At 32.6% G+C, this 24,646-nt stretch overlaps 1 protein-coding gene across 1 annotated transcript in view; it reads right to left on the bottom strand.

Moving 5' to 3' along the window:
• Nucleotides 1-24,646, bottom strand: part of LOC107519749 (connector enhancer of kinase suppressor of ras 2-like) — a 187,073-nt gene that overhangs the window by 46,362 nt on the left and 116,065 nt on the right. Inside the window, exon 7 of the mRNA XM_016162728.2 lies at nucleotides 931-972. Within this exon, the coding sequence (XP_016018214.2) occupies nucleotides 931-972 (42 nt within the window). The remainder of the gene's footprint in view (nucleotides 1-930; nucleotides 973-24,646) is intronic.

The following is a 24,646-nucleotide window of genomic DNA, read 5'->3' as shown; positions in this document are numbered from 1 at the left end:
GTATCTATGAGTCTGTTTCCATTTTGTTTGTTAGTTTATTTTGTTCTTTAGATTGCATATATAAGTGAAATCATATGGTATTTGTCTTTCTCTATCCAATTTATTTCACTTAGCATAATAAACTCTAGGTCCATTCATGTCATTGAAAATGGTAAGATTTCATTTTTTATGATTAATATTCCACTGTATATTTATACCGTATCTTTATCCAAATGAAACAATATAATTAATTAATTCTAATTGTTTCAGCCACGTCTAAAATACTTCAAGCAATCTGTAATTCTAAAGAGTACTATCAATTTTTTTTGAAACAAAGAATGAACAGAGGTACCCAAGGCAATAGATACAGGTTCAAAGTTTCTTTTGGTGGAACTTACTGAGAAATATGTTATTTGCAAACAGTGGAATTTTAAGAATATGAATTTCTCCCTGCCAATATTCGATATACATAATTTAAAACTATGACAAGGTTATTAAGGTCTGCACTACTGAATAATTAAAAACTCCAAAGTGCATCTGACAAAAGAAAGCTGCAGATGAGCAAATTATGTCTTGGAAGAAGAGTGTTCAAAATCAGAAATGTGAATAGAAGAACTATTTTTTTTTATTTTTGTTTGATGATATGCTGAAAAAATACTGCTCATATTTTCCCATTATAATTATACCTTTCAATTAATTTGTGATTTATTTTGTCTCACATTTTAGAATATTACCTTCTATGGGAAACATTTTTTCCTTGTTTCATACAATTTCATTTGTGTGACAGAAAAAGATAAACTGTTATAAACATTCACGATATATGTCTATGCCTCTGTACTTTTATTCAGAGTATTAAATGAAAGATAATTATTTAGTATCTTAGTATCAAAAAGTATATAGTATATGGAAAATATTTTCTTTTATAAAACAAGATCATAAAAGGCTACTTACCACATCTATAATATCAGACTCTATTTCATGGTTGAGATCAGACTACAAGAGAAAGGAATAAAGAAGTTAGTGTTTAATTGTTAGCATAAGTCTGTTATTTCTATATTTAGAGCACAAAATAAGTATTAAATAGTAATAATAATACAGTGTTTCAAATAATCTATTAATTTCCAAGCTGTCGAAAGGAATCCTTCAGAATTTGAAGAAATGGCACCAATCTGAGAGTCTATGCCTTTTAACAGATGCCTCATCTTTTTATATTTATTGTGGTTATGAAAAGTCTGGACTTATTTTGTCATCTTATTTTGTCTTCTATGTGTCATGTTTCCTTTGGCACATTTCCTCTCTTACCTACATTCTATTATAACACACTTTCTTCATTCTGTTTGTGATAAACTCTACTAGTAAAGACAATACACATTCCATTTATGTATCTTTAACCTAAAAGTTTTAACATACATAAGACTTAATCCATTTAATCAATACCTATATCTTTCTGTGATTAATAGAATGACCGTAAAACCTTATACTTCAATATCCTCTCCTCCATATTTTGTGTCCTCATTGTCTAGTATTTTCAGGTCCATATTTTCATCAACTGACAAAATTAACTTTGTTTAACTACCAAAGGTTAAAAAAATAATTTATGGGGATTTAGAGTATAGCTTAGGGAATACAGTCTACATTGTTGTTATGGTTTTATGCAGTGCCAGCAAGGTGCTAGAATAATTAGGGGGATCACTTTGTAAATTATATATAAAAAGGACATCAGAAGCATGGCAGAGAGATCTCCCCTTGAAATAATAAGCTGAACATCGAAAACTCAAAAAAAAAAAAACACCCAACCTGCACACAAGCATGCCTGAGACAGTGATCTGAGCACAAAAGCTTCCAGCCATCAGAAACACGGGAGTCTAGTGCGTAGGTAGGAAGGAAAAAAGAAACTGCCTTTTGTGGCCAGAGCTTCCTGCAAGAGGAGGGGGAGGGGAAAAGCTGCAGTTGGTTCCCCAAATAGCCCTGCCTGAGGGATCCGTGAGCTTCACACAGCAGAATCCAGATAATAGGCCAGAAAGCAGAGCGGAAACTAACTGCAGAGGGGCAAAACCTTTATATAAACAGCCCTGGTTGCAAAGTGGAGGGTGAGAAATGAAGATTAGCAGTGAAGCCCAATCAGAGACCCTGAGTGCACCATTCCTTCACCCCATATCCTCCAGCACTAAATACCATAGAGCCCCTGGGGAATTTGAACAAATGTTACCAAAACTGTTGCTAACAATGACAGGGACTGAAACTGAGAGTAGTGATCATAATGAATATTTATTTATCAGAAACAAGAGGCATTATTGTCTCAAAGTCGAAACCCAAAAGGCTTGGATGTCACCTACTGGAAATCAAACACACACACACACACACACGCACATGCACACACGCACGCACACACACACACACACACACACACACACACCTTCTTAGCAACAGGTTAAAGAGAGAATTCTATATAATAAATCTTCTGAGAAAAATGCAGAATACATTTCCATTAAAGCCCAGGCAGAAATGGTCCATCAAATACCATGAACGACCAAGGTGACAGGGTAGCTCAGAAAGAAAGAGAAAAATCTACAGAAAGTAAGCTTAAAGACATAGAAACATGTGACTGAAATGACGGAGAATTCAGAAAAAAAAAACTCAATGAAATCCTGTATAAAGCAGATCAACAATTCCAGCAGTAGAGCAAAACTAGATTAGCAGGAAAAGTTTTTTTAGCAATGATACTGAAACACTTAAAAAGTACCAAATAGAACTTCTAGAGATGAAGAACACACTAAGAGAGATGAAGAATGAAATAGGAAGCTTAGGAAACAGAGTTGATCAAATAGAGGAAAGGATCAGCAATAACAAAGACAGAAATCTAAAAATAATACTGAAGGAAGAAGAGAGAGAGCAAATAATAATAAAAAATAATGAAAGAGAAATACAAAAAAAAAACTAGCTGATACCACCAAGAAAGGCAACATAAGAATAATGGTTATTCATGAAGGAGAAGAAAAGGAGAAGGAATCAGAGAGCATATTCAGACATATAGTTAACAGCCAATTATTGCAACCCAAAAGACCTTCTCCAAGGCACATTATATCAAAATTATCAAAATTTAAAGACAAAGAAAGAATTCTCAAGGCAGTGAGAAACAAGACAGTAACATATAAAGGAAAATCAATTAGATTATCTTCAAATTGCTCAGCACAAACTTTACAAGCAAGAAAGTCGTGGAACAAAATATTCAAACTACTAAGTATAAGGAATTACCAGCCAACAATAACGTATCCTGCAAAGCTCTCCTTTAGATATGAAGGTTAAATAAAGACATTTACAAATTAAGACCTCAACAAAAATTGAGGAAATTCTTCACTATGAATCCTTACTACAGGAGATACAGAAAGGGGTCAGCCCACTTGAAACAAAATGACAAAAATATTTCATAAGTATGAGTAAAGTAACTAGCAGGAAGACAGACGGAGAGTAATACAATCCTTATTAAGAACAGGGTATTAAAAGATTAAACCATAAGAAGAGAATTGCAATTGGAAGATAGAAATGAAGGTTCAGCATACACCTGGGAAATTTGAGACAACAATGATAGAAAAGGAGATGAATCAAATATCCAAATTTGCAAAGGAGAATGGAAATATGGCATGCGTCAAAGAAAATGGACTACTGTGTATGTATGTATGTATGTATGTATGTATGTGTATGTGTATGTGTATGTATATATATGTATGTATGTATGTGTTTGTGTATGTATAACTATCCTTTACATATTCTTAATGGTAACCACACACCAAAGACCCAGAACTGAATTACATAACATGCACAAGAAGGACCAGAGGGAAAGTTCACAAAACTCAATGAAATTAAAATGACAGACAAATGCAAGGACAAGGAAAAAATTGAAACACCGAGTTACCAGAAAGCAAAAGAAAATGGCTACAGTAAAATCTCATAATTCAATAATCATTGTAAATTTAAATGGACTGAACTTACCAAAAAAAGGCACAGAGTTGCAGACTGGATCTAAAAACAAAACTCAACCACATGCTGCCTCCAGGAGACTCATCTCATTTCCAAAGACAAATATCGATTCAAAATGAAAGGGCAGAAAAATGATATTTCAAGCAAATGGCATTCAGAGAAACGTGGGAATAGTGGTACTAATACCAGATGAAATAGAGTTCAAAATAAAAAAAGGTAAAGAATGATACCGAGGGACACTTCCTAATAACAAGGGGAATCATACATCAAGATTATACAACACTCATTAATATCTATGTTCCCAATCATGGAATCCTTAGTTACAAAAAACAATCACTAACAAAACTAATGGGAGAAACAGACCAAAATACAATCGTAGTAGGGGACCTAAATACCCCACAGTTGGATATGAACAGTTCATCCAAACAGAAAATCAATAAGGAAATAACATTCTTAGATGACACATTCGACCATCTGGACATAATTGACATTCACAGAGCCTTTCATCCCAAAACAGTTGCTTATACATTCTTCTCCAGTGCACATGGAACATTCTCAAGGATTTACTATATACTTGGACAAGCACTAGGCTCAACAAATATAAGAGGGTTGAAATGATAACAACCATTTTCTATGATTGTAATGCTTTAAAACTGGAGATCAAAGGAAAATGGGAAGAACCACAAATACATGGAGATTAAACAACATACTGCTGAAGAATGACTGGATCACAGAAGAAACAAAAACAGACATCAAGAGATACATAGAAATAAATGACAATGATAGTACAACATATCAAAACTTTTGAAACATGACGTAAGTGGTAATAAGAGGCAAGTTCATATCATTATAGGCCTTTCTCAAAAACAAGAATGAGATCATCAAATGTACAACCTAACACTTCATCTTTAAAAAACTAGAAAAAGAAGAATAAATAAAGCCTAAAGTCAGCAATAGGAAAGAAATAATCAAAATTAGAGCATAATTAAATAAAATTGACAAAAAAAAAAAACAGAAAAAAAGAAAATCATGAAGAGCTGGCTCTTTGAGAAGTTTAATAAAATTGGCAACCCCCTCGCTAAACTCACTAATGAAAAAAGAGAAAGGACACAAATAAACAAAATCAGGGATAAAAGAGGAGAAATTATGAGAGCGCAGAAATACAAAAGATTATACAAGAATACTATGAAAAAGTATATAACACCAAATTTAATAACGTAGAAGAAATGGACAAGTACTTAGAAAGATACAACCTTCCTTAACTGAATCAAGAACTGAAAAATCTAAATAGACCAATCAGCAGTACAGAAATTGAAACAATCATCAAAAACCTACCAAAAAGTAAATGTCCAGGACCAGATGGCTTCAACAGTGAATTCTACCAAACATTCAAAGATTTAATACCTATTTTCCTTGAACTTTTCCAAAAAAAAATTAGAGGAAGCAGTACTTCCTAACTCATCTTATGAGGCTATTACTCTGATACCAAAACCTGGTGAAGATATCACACACACACAAAGCAAAACAAAACAAAAAAAAAAAAAAGAAAGAAAGAAAGAAAAAGAAAAAGGAAGAAAGAAAAGAAAGAAAGAAAAAGAAAAGAAAACTACAGGCCAATATCTATTATGAACCCAGATAGAAAAAGTTCTAAATAAGATACTAGTGAATTAAAACAACAACATATTTCAAAGATTATATAGCATGAACAACTGGGCTTCATTTCAGTGACACAGGGATAATTTAACATATGCAATTCGATTAATGTGATACATCACATAAACAAAAATAAGAATCATATGATCATATCAGTAGGTGCAGAAAAAAGCCTTTGACAACCCACAACATCCATTTAAAATGGAAACACTTAATAAAATAGGTATAGAAGTTAAGTACTTTAACACAATAAAGGCCATATATGACAAACCCTCAGGCAACATTATACTTAATGGTGAAAAGCTAAAAACCTTTCCTCTAAGATCCACTATTTCACTGTTATTCGATTTAGCATTGGAGGTCCTAGTGAGTGCAACCAGGGAAGAAAAAGAAATAAATGGCATCCAAATAGGAAATGAAGAGGTCAAACTGTCACTAGTTGCAGATGGCATGATTTTTTATTCAGAATACCCTAAGGAATCCACACAAACACTACTAGACACAATAAGCAAATACAGTAACCTTTCAGGATACAAAATCAATGTTCAAAAATCTATAGTGTTCCTATATTCTAATAATGAAGTGTCAGAAAAAGAAATGATATAAAAAACAATTCCTTTTGCAATTACAACTAAAAAATTTGAATATCTAGGAATAAATGTAACAAACCATGTGAAGGACTTATATAATGAAAACTATAAGACCCTACTGAAAGAAATTGAAGAAGACACAAAGAAATGGAAAGATATTCTGTGTCCTTGGATTGAAAGAATCAACATAGTTAAAATGACCATATTACCTAAAGCATTACACAGATGTAATGCAATCCCCATCAACATTTTTTCTTTAAAAAATAAGCATTTTCAAAAGAAATAGAACAAAAAAGAAATCAGATTCGTATGGAAGCACAAAAGATCCCGAATTGCCAAAGCCATCCTGAGAAAAAAGAATGAGGCTAGAGATATCACTCTGCCTACTTCAAATTATACTACAAAATTACCATAATCAAAACAGCATGGTATTGGCAGACAACCAGACACACAGACCAGTGGAATGGAATTAAGAGTCCTAAAGTAAACCCCTGATTATATGGGCAAATAGTTTTCAACAAGGGAGCCATAACTGTACAGTGGAGAAAGGAAAGCCTCTTCAATAAATAGTGCTGGGAGAACTGGAAAGCCACCTGCAAAAGAATGAAACTAGATTGTTGACTGTCACCACATATGAAAATTAACTGAAAATGGATTAAGGACCTGAACAGGAGACCTGAAAGAATAAAATGCACAGAAGAACACAGGAACTAAACTCATGGGACTTGGACTTAAAGAGAATTTTATGAATTTGATCTCAAAAGCAAGGGAAGTAAAAGCAAAAATAAAAGGATGGGACTGTATCAAACTAAAAAGCTTCTGCACAGCTAAAGAAATTGTCAACAAGGCAAGGAGAAAACTACCTGAATGGGAAAATATATTTGCAAGCCATGCCTCTAACAGGGCCTAATATCCAAAATATACAAAGAACTCAAAGAACTCAATAAAAAAAATCCTTTTAAAAAAATGGGCGGAAGACCTGAACAGACACTTCTACCATGAAGGCTTGCAAATGGCCAACAAACATATGAAAGGATACCTAACATTACTAGCTATTTGGGAATTGCAAATCAAAACCACAATGAGATACCATCTCACACATGTTATAATGGCTGTTATGAACAGTGCAAGTAGTAAGTGTTGGAGAGGATGTGAAAAAAAAGGAACCCTGATACTCTACTGGTGGGACTGCCAGTTGGTACAGCCACTATGGGAAACAGTATGGTAGTTCCTCAAAAACCTTAGAATTGATCTACCATATGGTCCAGAAAGCCCTCAACTGGGTATTTTACTCCAAAGACTTGAAACACATTTCTGAAAAGACATATGCACACCAATGCTCATAGCCACATTATTCATGGTGGCCAGGACATGGAAGCAACCAAAGATTCCTACAACAGATGACTGGATAGAGAAGTGGTACATATCTACTATGGAATATTATTCAGTTATAAGAAGAGATGAAAGACTACCATTTGCAACAACATGGATGAATCTTGAGATAATCATGCTAAGTGAAATAAGCCATGCAGAAAATTTGAAAAACATATGATATTACTTTTATGTGGAATATAAATCTGAAAGCAACAAACATGACAAAGAAATAGAGATTCATGATTCAAACAGCTCAAGTTAAATTTGTAATATTGTGTACATTAAAAAAACAATTTAGTCCAAATGGTAGCGATATATAATATTAAATGCTCTCAAACTTTGAGGAGCTGGTCTAATGTACAAGGCTAGTGGTTACTAGAGGGGAGGGGTGGTGGTAGGTGGAGTAAAAAGGGTCAAATGTATGGTGACAGAAAGAATTCCAACTATGGGTAGTGAATACACAATGCAATATATATATGACTTACTATTGAATTTTACACTTGAATCTTATTGCATTTTGTTAAGCAATATCACCGTAATAAAAAAAAAATCATATAAATGTCTAACCATTGTATGGCGTACCTTAAACTCATATAAAATAATTTTAAAAATAGTACAAAAATAGATAGATAAATAAATAAGTAAGTAAACAAACAAACAAACAAACAAATAAATATTCCTGAGGACTTAAATGAAAATGTAAAGATAATGATGAGAGAAGATATAAACATTAACCAATGGAAATTCTAGAGGAAAAATAATGGCATGCTTAATAATTTTCCTGTCTACCACAGTGTCTTTTTAAGAAATTCATTTATTTATTTTATAATAAATAACATGCAATTACACTAATCATAAATATGTAGTTTAATGATATCTTACATATATATCAGCATAACCATAACACAAGTAAGAATATGAAAAGTTTCCAGCACCAATAAGGATCTCTAATGCTCCTTCCCAGCCTATACTCCAAATGGTAATTTAAACTCTATCTCATAATCAATTATTTTTGTCTACTTTGAACTTCATACAAATGAAAACATACACTATATAATCTTTTATTTCTGGCTTTTCTCAGTCACCAAATTATATTTAAGAGTTATCTAGGTTATTGAAACATCACTTTATTTCAGTTTTATATGATATACCTTTTTCCATCCTTTTAGTTTCAATATTCTGTATCCTAATAAATCAAGTGTAACTCTTCTAAAAATCATTTATATCTATTATCTTTGCCTTTTAAATGGAGTCTTAAACCATTTACATTTAAAGTAATTGTTGATATAGTTGCATTTATATCTATTATTTTTTTATTATTAGTTTCGAGCACACAGAATTTTTATAGCATTAGTTTGCTCTTTGTTGACTTTGTTCTGTTTCTTTATTCCAATATATTGGGCTATTTTTGGATTAAATATTTATATTATTTCACTTTTTCCATGTATTAGGTTTCAATTTAAGCCATCTTTTAATATTTTCCACAGTTACTGAAGAGCAGGTTTTTAAAATGTAATTTGGTAAACTGTGTGTATGAAAGATATTTCAGGAAATTCATTAGGTCAAAATTATTTTCATAATAATATTAGGGTATTTGCCTTTTTTACTCTCATTTCTCATTAGTATAGTATATTCCAGAAGTTCATGCTATGTGTTATCGCAATATAGTAAATGCAAAAGCAATCTGAATATCCAGCTAATGTATTAATCTTCTACTAACAATAATTAAAGTGATTTTAAAAATATAAAAATGTATCTCTTCATTTTAGAAAATAGTTATTTTTCATAGAATATATTTATTTTAACAAGTAATGGTTTTATTAGAACATTTAAATGAATTAATAAACATTTTAATAATTTCAAGTTTTAATTTTTAATATGGAAGCTATAAATAGATTTAAGATACATAATCAGAGGCTCTATGGAGTCCAAAATAATTTTTAAGAGTATAAATAGACCCCAAGACCAAAAAATTAAGAATAGAATTACCATATAACCCAGCAACACCTCTTCTTGGTATCTACTCCACAAAATTGACATTTATCCATATAGATATATGCACTACAATGTTCATAGCCCCTTTTTTCATGGTGGCCAAGACATGGAAAAAATCAAAGTGCCTTTCGATAGACTGGATAAAGATGCGGTATATATATATATATATATATATATATATATATATATATATATATATAATGGAATAGTAGCATTTAAAAAGATGAAATACTACCATTTGCTACAACATGGATGGGTCTTGAGATAATCATGCTAAGTGAAATAAATCAGACAGAAAAAGTGAAAAACCATATGATTTCACTTATATGTGGGATATAAAACTGAAAGCAACAAACATGACAGAGACTCATAGATGTGGACAGTAGATTAGTGGTTACCAGAAGGAAGAGGGAGAGGAGGGAGGTAGATAGGAATAAAAGGGGTCAAATATTTGGTGATGGAAGGAAATCTAACTTTGGGTGGTGAACACACAATGCAATATATATATCGAATACTGTTGAATTGTGCACTTGATTTTATAAATAAATGCCACCCCAATAATTTTTAATAAAAATTATTAAAATAAAAGAATCTTGACCAATTATTACCATTTTAAACTGATTATACTACTTAAAACTTTGTCTCAACCAACATTAAATTAGGTTAAAAAAATATTAACACATTGGTTCTCACTTTAGTCACTATAAGAATCATCTGCAGGGTTTCTGGGCCAGATAAGTTGAATTTCTAACAAGTTTCCAGGTGATGCTGATGAGAACCACTGCCTTAGGTTATCATTGGTAAAATTTCACATTTGAAACTATAATCATAAAACAGGCATATCATTTATGGTAAAATTATATGTGCTCTGAATAATGTTTTCACACATTGTTAATGAGAAGAATTCATTCACTGAGATTATTGCATTCATACGTTTGCTTCAGTTGCTCTCTTAACAATTTTTATATTTAATAAAATATTCAATTTACTGAAATTATTATTCAAAAATGTGATTCTCTCCCAAAACATTATTCTGAATAATTTTTGCTAAGTCTGTCACATAAAGCTCTAATTTTCCTTTGAGTTGCTTTTGGGTGATGACTTAAAATGTAAAAAACAAACAAAAAAATTGGATTCATGGAAGAAAGATCAGTATTTCTTCTAGATGTTGCATGTTTGCCATAATCAAGCAATTTGTTTTTTTCTTCTGGAAAGCAGTTTCTTCTATGTTTTAAGTGACATTTACTAAAGTTCTTGTAATTACTGTTAAAATGTATTCGATTTATATGTTTAGAAACAAAGCTATTTTTTCAAATTTGTATTTTGTTACACCACATTTCTGAAACTTAGGATTATGCAATTCTATAGGTATTATGTAAGTCATATATATTAAATGAATTTCTATAGTAAATTTCTCCTGAAGCTAAATTGTCTAGCATGTAGATTTGAGTTAAAAATTCCCCTGCCACATGTCTGCGTATTAATTTTTATGCATGACATTACAATACAAAGTACATTACATAGAACATAGAAATTAAAATTTTAAAAATTATAAATGGGATGTAATAATTGAAGAGGGGTGAAGTAGGTAGTGATGGCAATATTACGATGACAATTGCTTCACTAATAGCTGCAACTGTCCTCCAGATATCAGCACTGGCTGCATTGAAACATACAGCTTACTAAATGGGAACAAAGATGAGAGATTTCTGACATCAATAAATACAAATATAAATTATTTCCCCCAGGAGTATAATAGGTTGTAAAGGGAAACTAGCATAAACAGGATCTACAGTTCATTCATTTTGTATGTTTAAGGATAAGTGTGCCAGGAAACTAATCTAGTAGATGTTGGGCCTGATATGATATTCTGAAATTTTATCCAGGTTTAAAGTTGACTCCTAAGACTTTAGAAGTGAAAACATAAAAGAGTAAAGACAAGCATATGAGTACTAAAACTAAAATGTAAATGGCACAAAATACTCCTACCCCAATATCAGATGGAGCCTTCCAAAAGGCTAGCGCATTATTTTATGCTAACACAAATTTCAGCCTTTAATGAAGAATAATTAATTAAAGTATCTAATTAGGTTTTTCTTTTGTACAGCTGTAATATTGGAGGAAATTCAAGTCTTATATGAGAAGTGAAAAAAGAATCCTTGAAGCAAAAATATATATATTCAGAAAAGCAAGAAACAATCTGGCACAAAGGAGATAATTATATTATAAAATTTATGTTATGATAGAAACTCTTCTTTCTGGAACATTTCTGCTGCTATGGTAATTTGCAAAATTAACTGTGTGCAGTTAAAAGAGTTAATCATAAGATATATAAATAAGAAATTGTTATGTTGTATACTTGAAAGTAATATAATATTGTATTCCAACTATACTTTAATTAAAAATAATTTAAAAAGATAAAAGATACCTCTTAAGAACAAATTTTGAAATTTTTGCAGGTGTTTCTCTTGTCCAAAAATGCAGAACTACTTCCACCTATAAAGCAGGTGTTATAGCACTAGTCACTTTTCCATTGCCCATCATTAAGAGGGCTCAAACAAATATGCTCTTCTACAATACAAATTCCATTGCAAATATTAAAATACGTCTTTAGCCTGTACAGTTATTTGGACTTCAAAGAATGTCATATAAACTATATATGTATAATAATATGAAGTAGAAAAGAAATTATGACTTCTAAAATTAAAATATATCTGGATTGAAGACGGATTGGGGTCATCTGAGCTGCTTTTCAGCATTATGATAACTAGGAGTTATAATGAGTAGTAAAGGCTTGTTTGGAAGCCACAAGCCACAGAGCACTTAATAAATGTGCTACTTAGACTAGTAGGTTTATGATGTGTTGGGTACACAATTTTGCCCAGTATTTTACAAAGTATAGTCAATGCATCACGTTAACTTAGAAGATATTTAAAAGTGGAATTATAGGCCTCACCTAAGATTCTGGTTCCTATCCCTGGCTGCACATTATAATTATGTGGGAAATTCTTAGAAAATAACAAGAGCCAGGCTTCATCTCATGCCAATGAAATCTTAAATATCTGGTGCTGGGTATGGGCATCTGTATTTTTTTTAAATCTCCACAGGTAATTGCAATATGCAGTTAGGGTTGAAAACCTATAATAATGAATCAGACTCTCCAGGGAAAGACCTAGGAAGTAGGCTGTATTAGCTTCCTAGGAGATTCTTTCACACTTTTTGGTTTGAGGACTGCTGCTGGAGAAGGTCCTGAGTTTTTCTGTGAAGAAAGCCTTATCTCTCACAGATGACCACTTGATCCATATATTACCTTACTTTGCATCTTCCTTGTTCAGCAGAGATGCTGAGTAAGACTTTGATCTTTTAGTTGAAGATCCATCTTTCTGGAAATCACATGAAAGACCATATTTAATCAAGTGATCTTGGTTGTGTTCCTTCAAGGTCAAGAGACACTGACCAAGAACTGTGACTTTGATCAACTTTATTCACTTCTGACACTCTCATTTCAGATGAACAGAATTTCCTCTTATAGGCTCTACATGGATCGTGCTTATTTGTACAGCCTAAAACTTAGTTCTGCTGATATTTTTGAAAAGGTTATCATCAAACTTCATCGACCTAGCTCTCGCTTTCGCTTTTATACATTAATTTATTGCTACTTTTTTCCCCAACTGGTGGATTCCAGGATTGTTTAGCACTTAATTTCTGTTTCCCCTGTGTGCTAAATTTTGTGTAGTGAAATTTTATTCTAACCTCTGCATGGATTACAGTAATAGACAGATTGATACCCAGAAAAAACTTGTCTCAGGTGATATTCCTGACAGAATTAAAATTTCAAAATCCAGGTAAGGTGAGAATACTTTCCAGAAAGCACAGAGTCTATATCAGGAGAAGGTTCCAACAAGTTAAAAATGGGGTGGAAGTGAAAAAAAATGAATGGTTATAGAAAGGGAAAATTAAGGTGAATGGCACAGTAAGGGTAGATTTTTCTTATTTTCCTTTTCTGGTAATTAAGGCTTGAGTGAGATAAAGCCTTTGTAATTTATCCTTTTCTCATCTTTAAAAAATAATCTTGAGAGATAAAAACAGTAGGCAAAAATACCTAAGTCTTGGTGTTCCACTATTATATCTGAAATGGAGAATGATAGCCAAATCAGAATATTCTTCTATATATGATAAATAAAGTTGGAGTTAAAAGCTAAGTAACCTTATGAATTGGAAAGGATGGAGAGATTAAATTGATTTCTAGACATTCAGAGCTACTTTTTCATTCTCAAATAAACCAATTTTAACAGATTAAATGAAGACTATACAAAGCTAGTTATTAAATTTCTGAAAGGGACTCAAAAGATAATGGAAAACAAGTTAACTCTAGGTCCAAATAATACCTATTAAATATTTATATTTATATAAATATATATTCACTGATTTAGCAGTATTCTTTTATTGAGTAAACAGATAACAAGGTAAAAGATGTTGACATACTATCTAAAGGCAATGATGATTGAAAATTTAGACTACTGCAATGGTTCTTAATCAGAGGCAATTTTGTTCCACAGTGGAAATCTGGCAATGTTTGGAAACATTTTAAGCATTCTGCAATACACAAGACTGTCCCTACAACATAAAAGAAATATCTGGCCAAAGATGTCAAAAGTACTGAGTTTGAAAAACTTTGCCCCAAAGCACAACCACCTGGTTCAGAATCTTTGTCCCACTACTCAACTGTGTGACCTCAGGTAAATTACTTAATTCCTTATACCTTGGTTTCCTAATTTGTAAAATATGGATAATATGCTTATTTCATAAAGCTGTCAAAGAGATTAAATAAATTAACACACACAGTGCTTGGCATGTAGTAAGTGCAATATAAAATGTTTATGTGTGAGCCAGTTGATTAGAAAGCTATATACCATGACCACCACTGGTTGCGTAGCCAGTGTGTGGAAGGAATTTAAAGGAGACCTTTAGTTACTCTCATAATTTATTTGTATCTCTACATTGTCAATATCTTTGGAGTGGGATTAGGTGAAGTAAGAACCTAGCATGCAATTACAGAAATGTCCTCGTGAGCAGTGTGTGTGTAATCTTATCAAAAATGCTAATATGCCAATGAGTATACCATCTGTGAAATGGAGCTGAAAGTTGTCATTATTATCTGTGAATCACATAACTATTTATGAGCACTGGTCTGAGATTAGGTGCCACATACTTCTTCGATGATTATATTGGAGTAGTAATCTTGGGAAAGTAACTCTCCTTCTCTGGGTCTCTGTTTTCCAAGATGTAAATTGAGGCAGATAAACTAGACGACTTTATTATGGACATTTTCAGTTATGACTTCATAGTACTAAATATACAAAGTATGTACTTAATACTCCCAAGTCCCTATTTCTATACCTCCTCTCCAAAAAAATTGATATTCCCATGCTAGAATGTTCCCTAGCCCTATTTTAGGATAAAAATTATTTTATCTTAGCATCCTTAGTGGCTAGCATATAGCAAGTGTTGATGAGTCTGTTTCCTTTTTTAAGTACAGGTTTTGGATATGTGAGGTTGTGGCTACCGAGAATGGTGCATATACTGTAAGCAATATCTTAAGTACTATTCCTGATAATTACTGGAGGAAGGAGGTGAAGCAATGGTGGGAAATGCTTATTTGGCAACAGTTGCTTAGTTATATCTTAGTTGCTCATTTCTTACTGAGTTTTCCATTTATCACTTTAGGTGAGAGTATGAATGAGACTTCATTTTACTCTTTTTTCAGGTTTCTTAATTTTCAATTGATTTACAGACTATGGGATTCCCAGTTTTGGTCAGGGTGCCCACTTCCATCAGAAATTCCAGGTAAAGCATATAGTACAATAAACCACAAAGACGATTTTTAGTAATGGCCAGCATTCTAGACAAAATGGAATTTTACCTAAACAATATTTGCTTAGGGGGGAAATGAGTACTACAGCTTGAAACGTCCCTTAGACCCAATTTATGGAAGAGCCTAAATGCTATAATCAGAACTTTTCATTTGAAGACATTTGGAAGCCAATGATATAATTAAAGTTGTGTTTTAAGAAGATTAATGTGACAGAGTGTGATGGTTAAATTGGAGCAGAGTAAGATAGAAATCAAGGATGGCAGATTAGATGAAATAGTATTTCAGTGTCCTAAGACTTAAAAGGCAAACAAACAAATAAAGGCATGACCTATTGTGATAATTTCTTCACCCAGGCAAATGAGAGGGCTCTACTTCCACATTTGCTTGCTCCATTTAAACTTAAGGAGGCTATGTAACATGTTTTGGTCAATAAAAGTTGAACAGAGGTAGTGAAAATCCCCTCAGGTTGGAAGCTTTAGTGTACAACTCAATATATTCCTTTTTCTTGCCTTCATGACTGCATGCGATGAGGAGTTTCGTTAAGATGGATTTCTATGTAACTATAATGAACAGAACTCCTCTACCAACTAGTATTTTACACGTATATCAAGAGCAAGAAAAAAATATTTGTTGCTTTAAGCTAGGCATTAGCAAAACAAATCTTGTGAGCCAAATCCGGCCCAATGCCTATTTTTGTACATTCCATGAGCTAATAAATTTTTTACATTCATAAATGTTTGAAAACAATAAAATTAATATTAATTGGCAAATGAAAATTATATGAAATTCAAATTTCAGTGCCTATAAATAATGTTTTATTGGAACAGAGCAATGTCCATTTGTTCACAGATTTCTTATAGATGTTTCCACACTATAACTGCACAGCTGCATATTTGTTAATAGAGACCTTACATAGCATTCTCTTTGCTTGGCACACTACAAATCACAGTGATGCAGTTATAAATTGACAGTGTTTCAAGTGTAATGTATATTATTTTATCATGGCATTTCATTTCATTTTATTTTTATTACTAGTGTATACCCATCATGTTAAAAAGAAGAAATGAAGAAAAAATTACCCTTGAAACTTATGCTTTTAAGACACAGTGAAGTTACAGCTTATTCTGTTATTAAATTACATGATAAAGCATTGTGTATATTTGCAATGACACTACAGTTTTGCTACAAGAATACAATATTTTTTGACATTACCAGACTTAGCACTTATTACAATATTTCCAACTCACAGGAAAGTAATGGTAAAAAAAATCAGAAAACTTAAAGCAGAATATTTTATAACAGAATTTCTTCAAACACATAAAAAATAAAGTGATTGAGCACATCAATAGTCACTTAAATAAGAAGGGAAATGATTTAAAGTATCTTTCCGTGGCTCTTAATGAGATGACAAATGTTATTATACTGCTCAGTTGTTGCTGTTTATTTAAGAAGTCAAAGCAGAGTTTGAAGTGAATGAATAATTAGTCTCTATAAATAGTCTGCATGGAACAACTACAGGCAAGAATATTTCCAAACAAGAAAACATTAATGCAATACAACTTGAAGTGGAATATAAGATGTTTTAGGATTGATGGTGATGGGGAAGGAAAAAGGATGGTTAGATAAATTTACAATGCTTGTAAAAATGTAAAGTATTCAAAGTCTATGGTCATTTATTGCATTATTCATTAGAAGGCACTTTACAAACAATATTTGAAAATATCATGCATTATTGAACCAATAGTGTAAACCGTAAATTTCATTCACTCTTAGAGATTTAACCATCATCAATTTTGTGAAATTTTTGTTAAAAAACAAGTTGAGTATCTAGACTTGCCCTACTATACAGAAGTTTGATGAGTTAGTGGTGGTGAAGTTTTACTGTGATTTTTAAAAATCTGGGCCGAGATTGAAGTTTTTTTCTTGAATGAGAAGAACTGCACTCAACCAATATTATCAAACACTAAATGACTTTGAAATATAATTTTTGCTGTAGACTTCATTATATTTCTTAATAAAGTCAACCTAAATAACAAGATGAAAAAGAACTTATGTGAAATATACAGTATGTTAAAGTCATTGTAATGACAACCAATATAGTTTAAATCACAAGAAATGTGAAGCTGCTTCATACACTTCCTGCATTATCCATATTTTTAAAAAGACAAAATGTCCATTCTCATGCAAATTTGTAGCAGATATATTTTCTAGATTTGAACTACAGACCCAGCAACAGTTTTGAATTTTGATGTATATGCAATGGAAATTTCAGCATTTCAAAATTATTTAACCATGCAATTAATGAGCTTCCATCTAACCTTTAATTGGAAACAATTAGTATGCAATGTAATTTTATGCTAAAACAAACATAAAGAGACAAATCTAATGAAATTCTATAAATACTTTTCTAGCATTTGGTATACTCAATTAAAATCATATGTCTTTCAGTTAATATCAATATTTAGTAATACCTATCTGTGTGAAAACACATTTTCTAGATGAAATTTGTAAAATCTCATTACATATCACCAGTAACAGATGAACATTTACAATACATTTTGATGGTAGATCTTTTTTTCTAAGGTTTGCTTTGGTTATTAGGGGTCTTTTTTGATTCCATACAAATCTGATGATTTTTTTTTGTTCTAGTTCTTAAAAAAAACACCATTGGGATTTTAATGGAGCTTGCATTAATCTGCATATTGCTTTGAGCAATATGGCCATTTTAACTATGTTGATTCTTCCAATCCATGAACACAATATCTTTCTGTTTCTTTGCGTATTCTTCAGTTTCTTTTAACAATTTCTTGTAGTTTTCAGTATTATAGGTCTTTCACATGTTCTTTAAGTTTATTCCTAGGTATTTTATTCTTTTTGTAGCAATCGCAAAGGGATTTTTTTTTTCATTTCTTTTTTTGAAATTTCAACATTAGTGTATAGGAATGCTATAGATTTTTGTACATTGATATTTGTATTGTTTCCAATAGTTTTTTTAGTGGATTCATTAGAGTTTTCTATATAGAGAATTTACATAAAGCATACTTAATAATATGCTTTCTTGGAAAGCTCTGTGTAGCCATAACAGTGCTTGAGGGCAGCAGTTGTGTAAAAAGTTTACAGTCATGTGGAGAATTTCAAAAAGAAGAAACTGACAAACCACCTACCTGGTGGTAGGAAAGAGCACCAGATTGTGAATTTTAGTTTAAAAACCTGGTTTCTACTGTTCGCTCTGCAACTTAAAAGCTTTCAAACCTTACATAACTTTGCCTTACTGAAATGCAATTCATTCATTTGAGAAATAACTAATCTCAGTCACTTCTAGCCAACAGCATGTACTTCTACTTCACAATCTTCTCTCAAGTCTTCAATGTTGATAATGATAACTTAGTTTCCAAATAAGTAAACTGAGAGGCATAATAGTTAAGAAGTGATTCAAAATTAATTATTCAAGTAAAATTAAAAATGAGATAATCTCTCAATTCTGACTTTTTTCTTCCCTCTTCCCACTTAAATATTAAATCCTATACGCACATAAAGCTTAACCAAGCTAAATCATATTTCCCATTATTACTGAATCTCTTATCCATTTCAACTTTGACATATAACACTATAGACCAACAAAAAATTAGATTAGTAAGGCTTAATTGCCAACAGGTCTAGGGTATGCTACTGCTGTTACTACTGATGGAAGCAAAGTCTTTATAGCCCATTAGCTTTACAATAGTCAAAAAAATATGAGGGCCAATTCAAGCCTTTCAGATGTTATTGACAAATATTTTAGATGCTCCTCTCAAAATGAGGATCAACTGTCAGTTTCTGAACTTATCAGGTATTTCTACAATTCCCCATTTTCTGACTTATCAGGTACATTTTTATTTCTGATGTTTACTTAATGGTTATACTTTATATAAAGAAAAATAAATACAAAGACAAGTAAAACTGAGAGTCTACTATGGATTCAACTAGAACTGGTTTCAGTCATTTGATCTCTTTTTCCAATATTTTTTTGTCCAAGAATTAAGATAAAGTACTTCATGTTCCTATGGGCCGTGATCCAGAGAATCTCTCCTTGACTTAGTTTGGTACACTGTTCAAAGAACAAAGGCAAGATAAACCTAGGCTTGGAAGATGAAAATAAAGCATCCTAACTTAAATTAAACACAAATCTACCATGATATTAGTGGAGAACAAAATTATGGCAGGGAAAAGTAGCTATATCTTAGGTCATTTTAATTCTGGGTCCCTCTCTGGTAGCCAATCACACTAACGAACCTTGGGGATATTGTATTTTATTTCAACATGGGGTTCATTTCTGCTCTCCCTCCCCTTTTCTGACCAAAGGTCGATTCAATAGGATCATGCTAGTGTGTGTATGTGAGGGATAGTGACACTAACAGATAAGATAATGCTGTTAGTGTCACTATCCCTACCTGTTAAGTGGAATTGCTAAAGCCAAAGATTTCCAGGGAATCAGGGTTCAAGAGAAGGGTTAAGGGGTCATCTCAGAAACCATATCTGTTATCAAGAAAGACAGTTCATATTCAGACTTTACATGAAAAGGTTTTACTATGAATGGTAAATGCTAAGTGAAGTTATAAGTTACAGAACAATACTGTCTTTGCCTGAAACCACTATATGGCAGCCGCAAAAACATGACTCTCAGAGCTCATACTTCAGGGAGTATAACTGACATACAGCCTGACTGCTACACTCTGAAATCCATCATCCTGTTAAGAGTTGAGGTCATTCTTCCCATGGGCTTCTCCAAGCATGACAGGGATAATAATGCATTTCCATTCCTAGAAGATACAGAACATTTTTGACAGGTATCTGGCTTGCAGATTCCTCATTGGCCCTGACAAAACTTTTTGAGGACTGTAATTCAGTCTAAAATCTTCCAACATACCTTTCTACCTTCCTTCCACTTTCTACATCCTCTTTCCCTTTTATAAGCGTCAGACCTGCATCATGGTCTGATAGCTCTCCAGCCTCCTCAGTCTCTATTTCCTCTCATACAAATTTTCCCCAATAAATTTATTTCATGTCTAATGCCTTCTTGTCTTCTGTTACTCATAGGATTCAGGAGGAAGTGCAATCTATTTTTATCTCTTGCCTTCTTTTCCTATTTCACAATTATCTATAGGAGACTATTTATCAAAGATATGACATCTTTTTATATCACACTCTGAGCACTGTACAAACATTATTCCATTAATATTTAAGTACATGCTTACATTTCTGTTCTTCCTATACTTACTAGCAAGAACAACTTTATAAAATCACTCTAGTTCAGCTGAAAACATTCGTGTTTTCATTTCAAATGTTTTCAGCATTTTGATGGACTTGAAAAAATGATACACCTATAGACTGACTGACACCCTCAATACATAGCATAGAACAGGTGGTACATCTAAATTAATACATAAATACAAACACCCTGAGTTATTAGCACAACTACTAATCAACATGTAATCATAGAAATCTCGTATTTAATTGCAAGTCCTTTCCCTCTCTCCCCCCAAATGCCTATATTATCAGCAAGTTCCCTTGAATTCATTTATCATGCTTCAAAACTCTTGAAATTAAGAATTGTAATGAATCTGAATTCATAACACCTAAAATGGGCACATAGGTACATGGTGCATTAAAGTAGCACACTTATGTATGTATTTACTTATTTAAAGCAGATAAGAATGCTCTATAATTAATAAAGATTAGAAAAGAAATGAATAAAATAGAGAAGAGAAGAAAACAATACAGAAAATCAACATACTAAAAGTTGGGTGTTTAAAAAGATCATTAAAATTTAAAAAAACCTTTAGCTAAATTAACAAGAAAATATAGTGAAGACTCAAATTGCTAAATCAAAACTAAAAAAAAAGATATCACTACCAAAATACACAAACATTAAAAGGGATATTAAGAACCGTATGCCAACAAATTGGATAAATAAAATAAAATGGACAAATTTGAGAAAGACACAAGCTATAAAAACAGGCTCAAGAAGACATAAAAATATAAACACACCTACAAGTAAAGATATTGAATTAGTAATTTTGAATCTTTTGTAAAAGAAAAATCCTAGACCAGATGGTTCACTGGTCAATTATACCAAATGTTTAAAGAAGAATTAATACCAATCTTTTACAAATTGCCCAAAAACATAAGAGAGGGGAATACATCTCCAATCATTTCATGAGGCTAGAATTATTCTGATAGCAAAGTCAGAGAAAGATAGAACAAGAAAACTACATACTAGTATCTCTTATGAATACAAACATAATTTTTTTCAATGAAATACAAGCAAACCAAATTCTCCACATTTAAACAGATTATAAACCATGAATTAGTGGGATTTAACACAAGAATACAGAGTTGGTTTTACATCTGAAAATGAATCAATGCAATACAAAATATTAGGGAAAATACCACAAAATTATTCAATAAATACAGAGAAAACAGTTGACAAAATTCAACACCCTTTTATGATAAGCAGCACTCAAAAAGCTAAATGTAGAATGGAATGTTCTTAAGCTGATCAATGGAATTTGCCAAAAACACAGCTAACATAAGAATTAGGGCTTCCTGCCTAAGATCTGGAAAAAGACAAGGTTGCTCACTCCTAGTACCTCTATTCAATATTTTGCTGGAGGTTCTGGCCAGAGAAATTAGGGGGAAAAAAGTAAATACAGGATATTGAGATTGGAAAGAAAGAAGCAAAACTATATTTGCAGAAGACATGATTTCGTGTTAAAGATACTAAGGAATCCACTGAAAACTATGAGAACTAATAAATGACTTCAACAAAATTGAGGCTAAAAAAAACAATATATAAATATACAAACTTGTATTTCTATACACCAGTATTGAACAATCTGAAGATGAAAACAAGAAAAAAATCAATTTAATATAACATCAAAAAGAATAAAATATTTAGGAATAATTTTTTCTGTCTTTATTGAAATATAATAGAAAATAAGTTGCTTGTATTTACATGTACAAGTCAATGAGTTTTTTTAAATAATACTTGGCATATAATAATATACCAGTTTCAGTTGTATAGCATATTGATCAGATATCCACATAACTCTCAAAGTGATCACCCCACTAAATCTAGTACCCCTCTTCCCCCTTATGTATTTATTACATTATTAACCATCTTTCCATGCTACACTCTACAACTCCATGTGTATTCTGCAACTATTCATTTGTAGCTCTTAATCCCTTTGCCTGTTTTTTGTCCCCAACCCTCCTCCCATCTAGTATCCCTCCAAATATTCTCTGTTACTATGAGTTTATTAGTGCTTTTGTTGTTGGTGGTGATTTTGTTCTTTAGATTCCACATGTACATGAAATCATGCAATATTTATCTTTATCTGACCCATTTTATTCAGTACAATACCCTCTATGTCCATCAAATCAATATCATTTTCCATCCCCTTCCTTTTCATGTGTGTGTGTCTTTTAATCTGAAATGAGTCCCATGGAGGCAACATATGTAGGGGTCTTGTTTTCTTATCCATTCAGCCACTCTATCTTTTGGTTGGAGCACTTAATTATTTGCTATTTGAGGTACTTGTTGATAGGAATGTAGTTACTACCATTCTTTATTACTATTTTTGATACTTTCTTTTTTCTTCTTAAAGAAGTCTCTCCAAAATTTCCTGTAACAGTGGCTTGGAAATGATGAATTCCTTTAGCTTATTTTTTGTCTGGGAAGCTCTTTATCTGTCTTCCAATTGTAAACGATAGCTTTGCTGGATAAAATATTCTTGGCTGTAGAGCCTGAGTTTTCAACACATCGAATATTTTATGCCAAGCCCTTCTAGCCGGCAGTTTCTTTTGAGAAATCAGCTGCCAGTTTTGTCTTATGGATATTTCACTGTAGGTAACTAACTGTTTTTCTCTTGCTGCTTTTAAGATTGTCTCTTGCATTTAACTTTTGGCATTTTAATTATGATGTGTCTTGGTGTGGGCCTCTTTGAGTTCCTGGTTTTGGGGACTATCTGAGCTTCCTGGGGTTGTATATCTATTTCCTTCACCAGGTTAGGGAAGTTTTCCATCATTATTTCTTCAAATAGCTCTTCAACATTTTTTTTTATGGTACCCCTCTGACATGGATATTTTTACATTTAACAGTGTCCCATAGGCTCCTTAAATTATTATTATAGTCTTAGCTTCTTTTTTTTTCTTGCCATTCTAATTGAGTGTCCTTGGCTTTCCCATCCTCGGTATATGTCGTTTGATCATCTTCTTTATTCACTTTGTTTATTCCATTTAATATATTTCTCATCTTAAATAATATGTTTTTCATTTCTGATGGTTCCCATTTATAAATTCTATTTCCATTTTTATGTTTTTCATCTCTTTCTTAAAGCTCTCACTGAATTCATCTACACTTTCCATAAGTTCATTGAGCATCTTTATCACCAGTGTTTTGAACTCTGCATCTTTTAGATTGTCTCCATTATATTTGAATCTGTTTTGTTCTCTCATATGGTTTCTGCTTATTTGTCTTTCCATTTTGGCTGCCTTTCTGAGTGTGTTTCTATGCACTAAACAAACCTCTTAAGTCTCCTGGTCTTATAGGTGCAGTTTTGTGTGGTAAGCATCCAATGGCACAGTCTTGAAGGATTTTGGCTGAAGGCCAAATTTAGCACCAGCCTGTGCCCTTCCAGGGCCACTTGTTAGGATTCAGTAAGCAATACACAGATGCTCTGCTTATAGTTGCCTCAAAAGGCCACACCAGAAACTGAGGCCAGCTACCACCATTGTGAGTCTAGGTGCTACTCAGCAAGGGGCACCTCACTAAGTGAGGACGCAACTGAATGTGGCTTGGGTGGGGCTGCTAGTTGGGGGAAGCAGAGTTTCAGGGAATCCTCTGGGCAGAGTGACCTCTGTTATCCAGTTCATGATGTCTCAACTATGGCGGCCCCGAGTCCGCACGCTGGGAGGGAAGGAGAGTTCAGGGAGGAACAATGGCTACTGCTAGCATTTCTGTACAGAGCAAGTCTCACCTGCGCCTTCACTCCGAAAACTCAGTCTCCTCTTGTAAGTCCCTGGTGGCCACTCCACTCCCACCCCCGCAAAGCCGCTGAACCAGCACTGCTGCTTAGAGTGAGCAGTTCTGTCACCGTGAAAGTCTGCTCATGGACAAATGTTTTAAAAGGTGTCTACGGCTGTGGACTGCCACTGCTACGGC

The sequence above is a fragment of the Rousettus aegyptiacus genome, unplaced genomic scaffold (genome assembly GCF_014176215.1).
Source record: "Rousettus aegyptiacus isolate mRouAeg1 unplaced genomic scaffold, mRouAeg1.p scaffold_m13_p_9, whole genome shotgun sequence".
NCBI classification, from domain to species: Eukaryota; Metazoa; Chordata; class Mammalia; order Chiroptera; family Pteropodidae; genus Rousettus; species Rousettus aegyptiacus.
The sequence above is the reverse complement of the archived record's forward strand: the minus strand, read 5'-3'. Positions and strand labels throughout refer to the sequence as shown.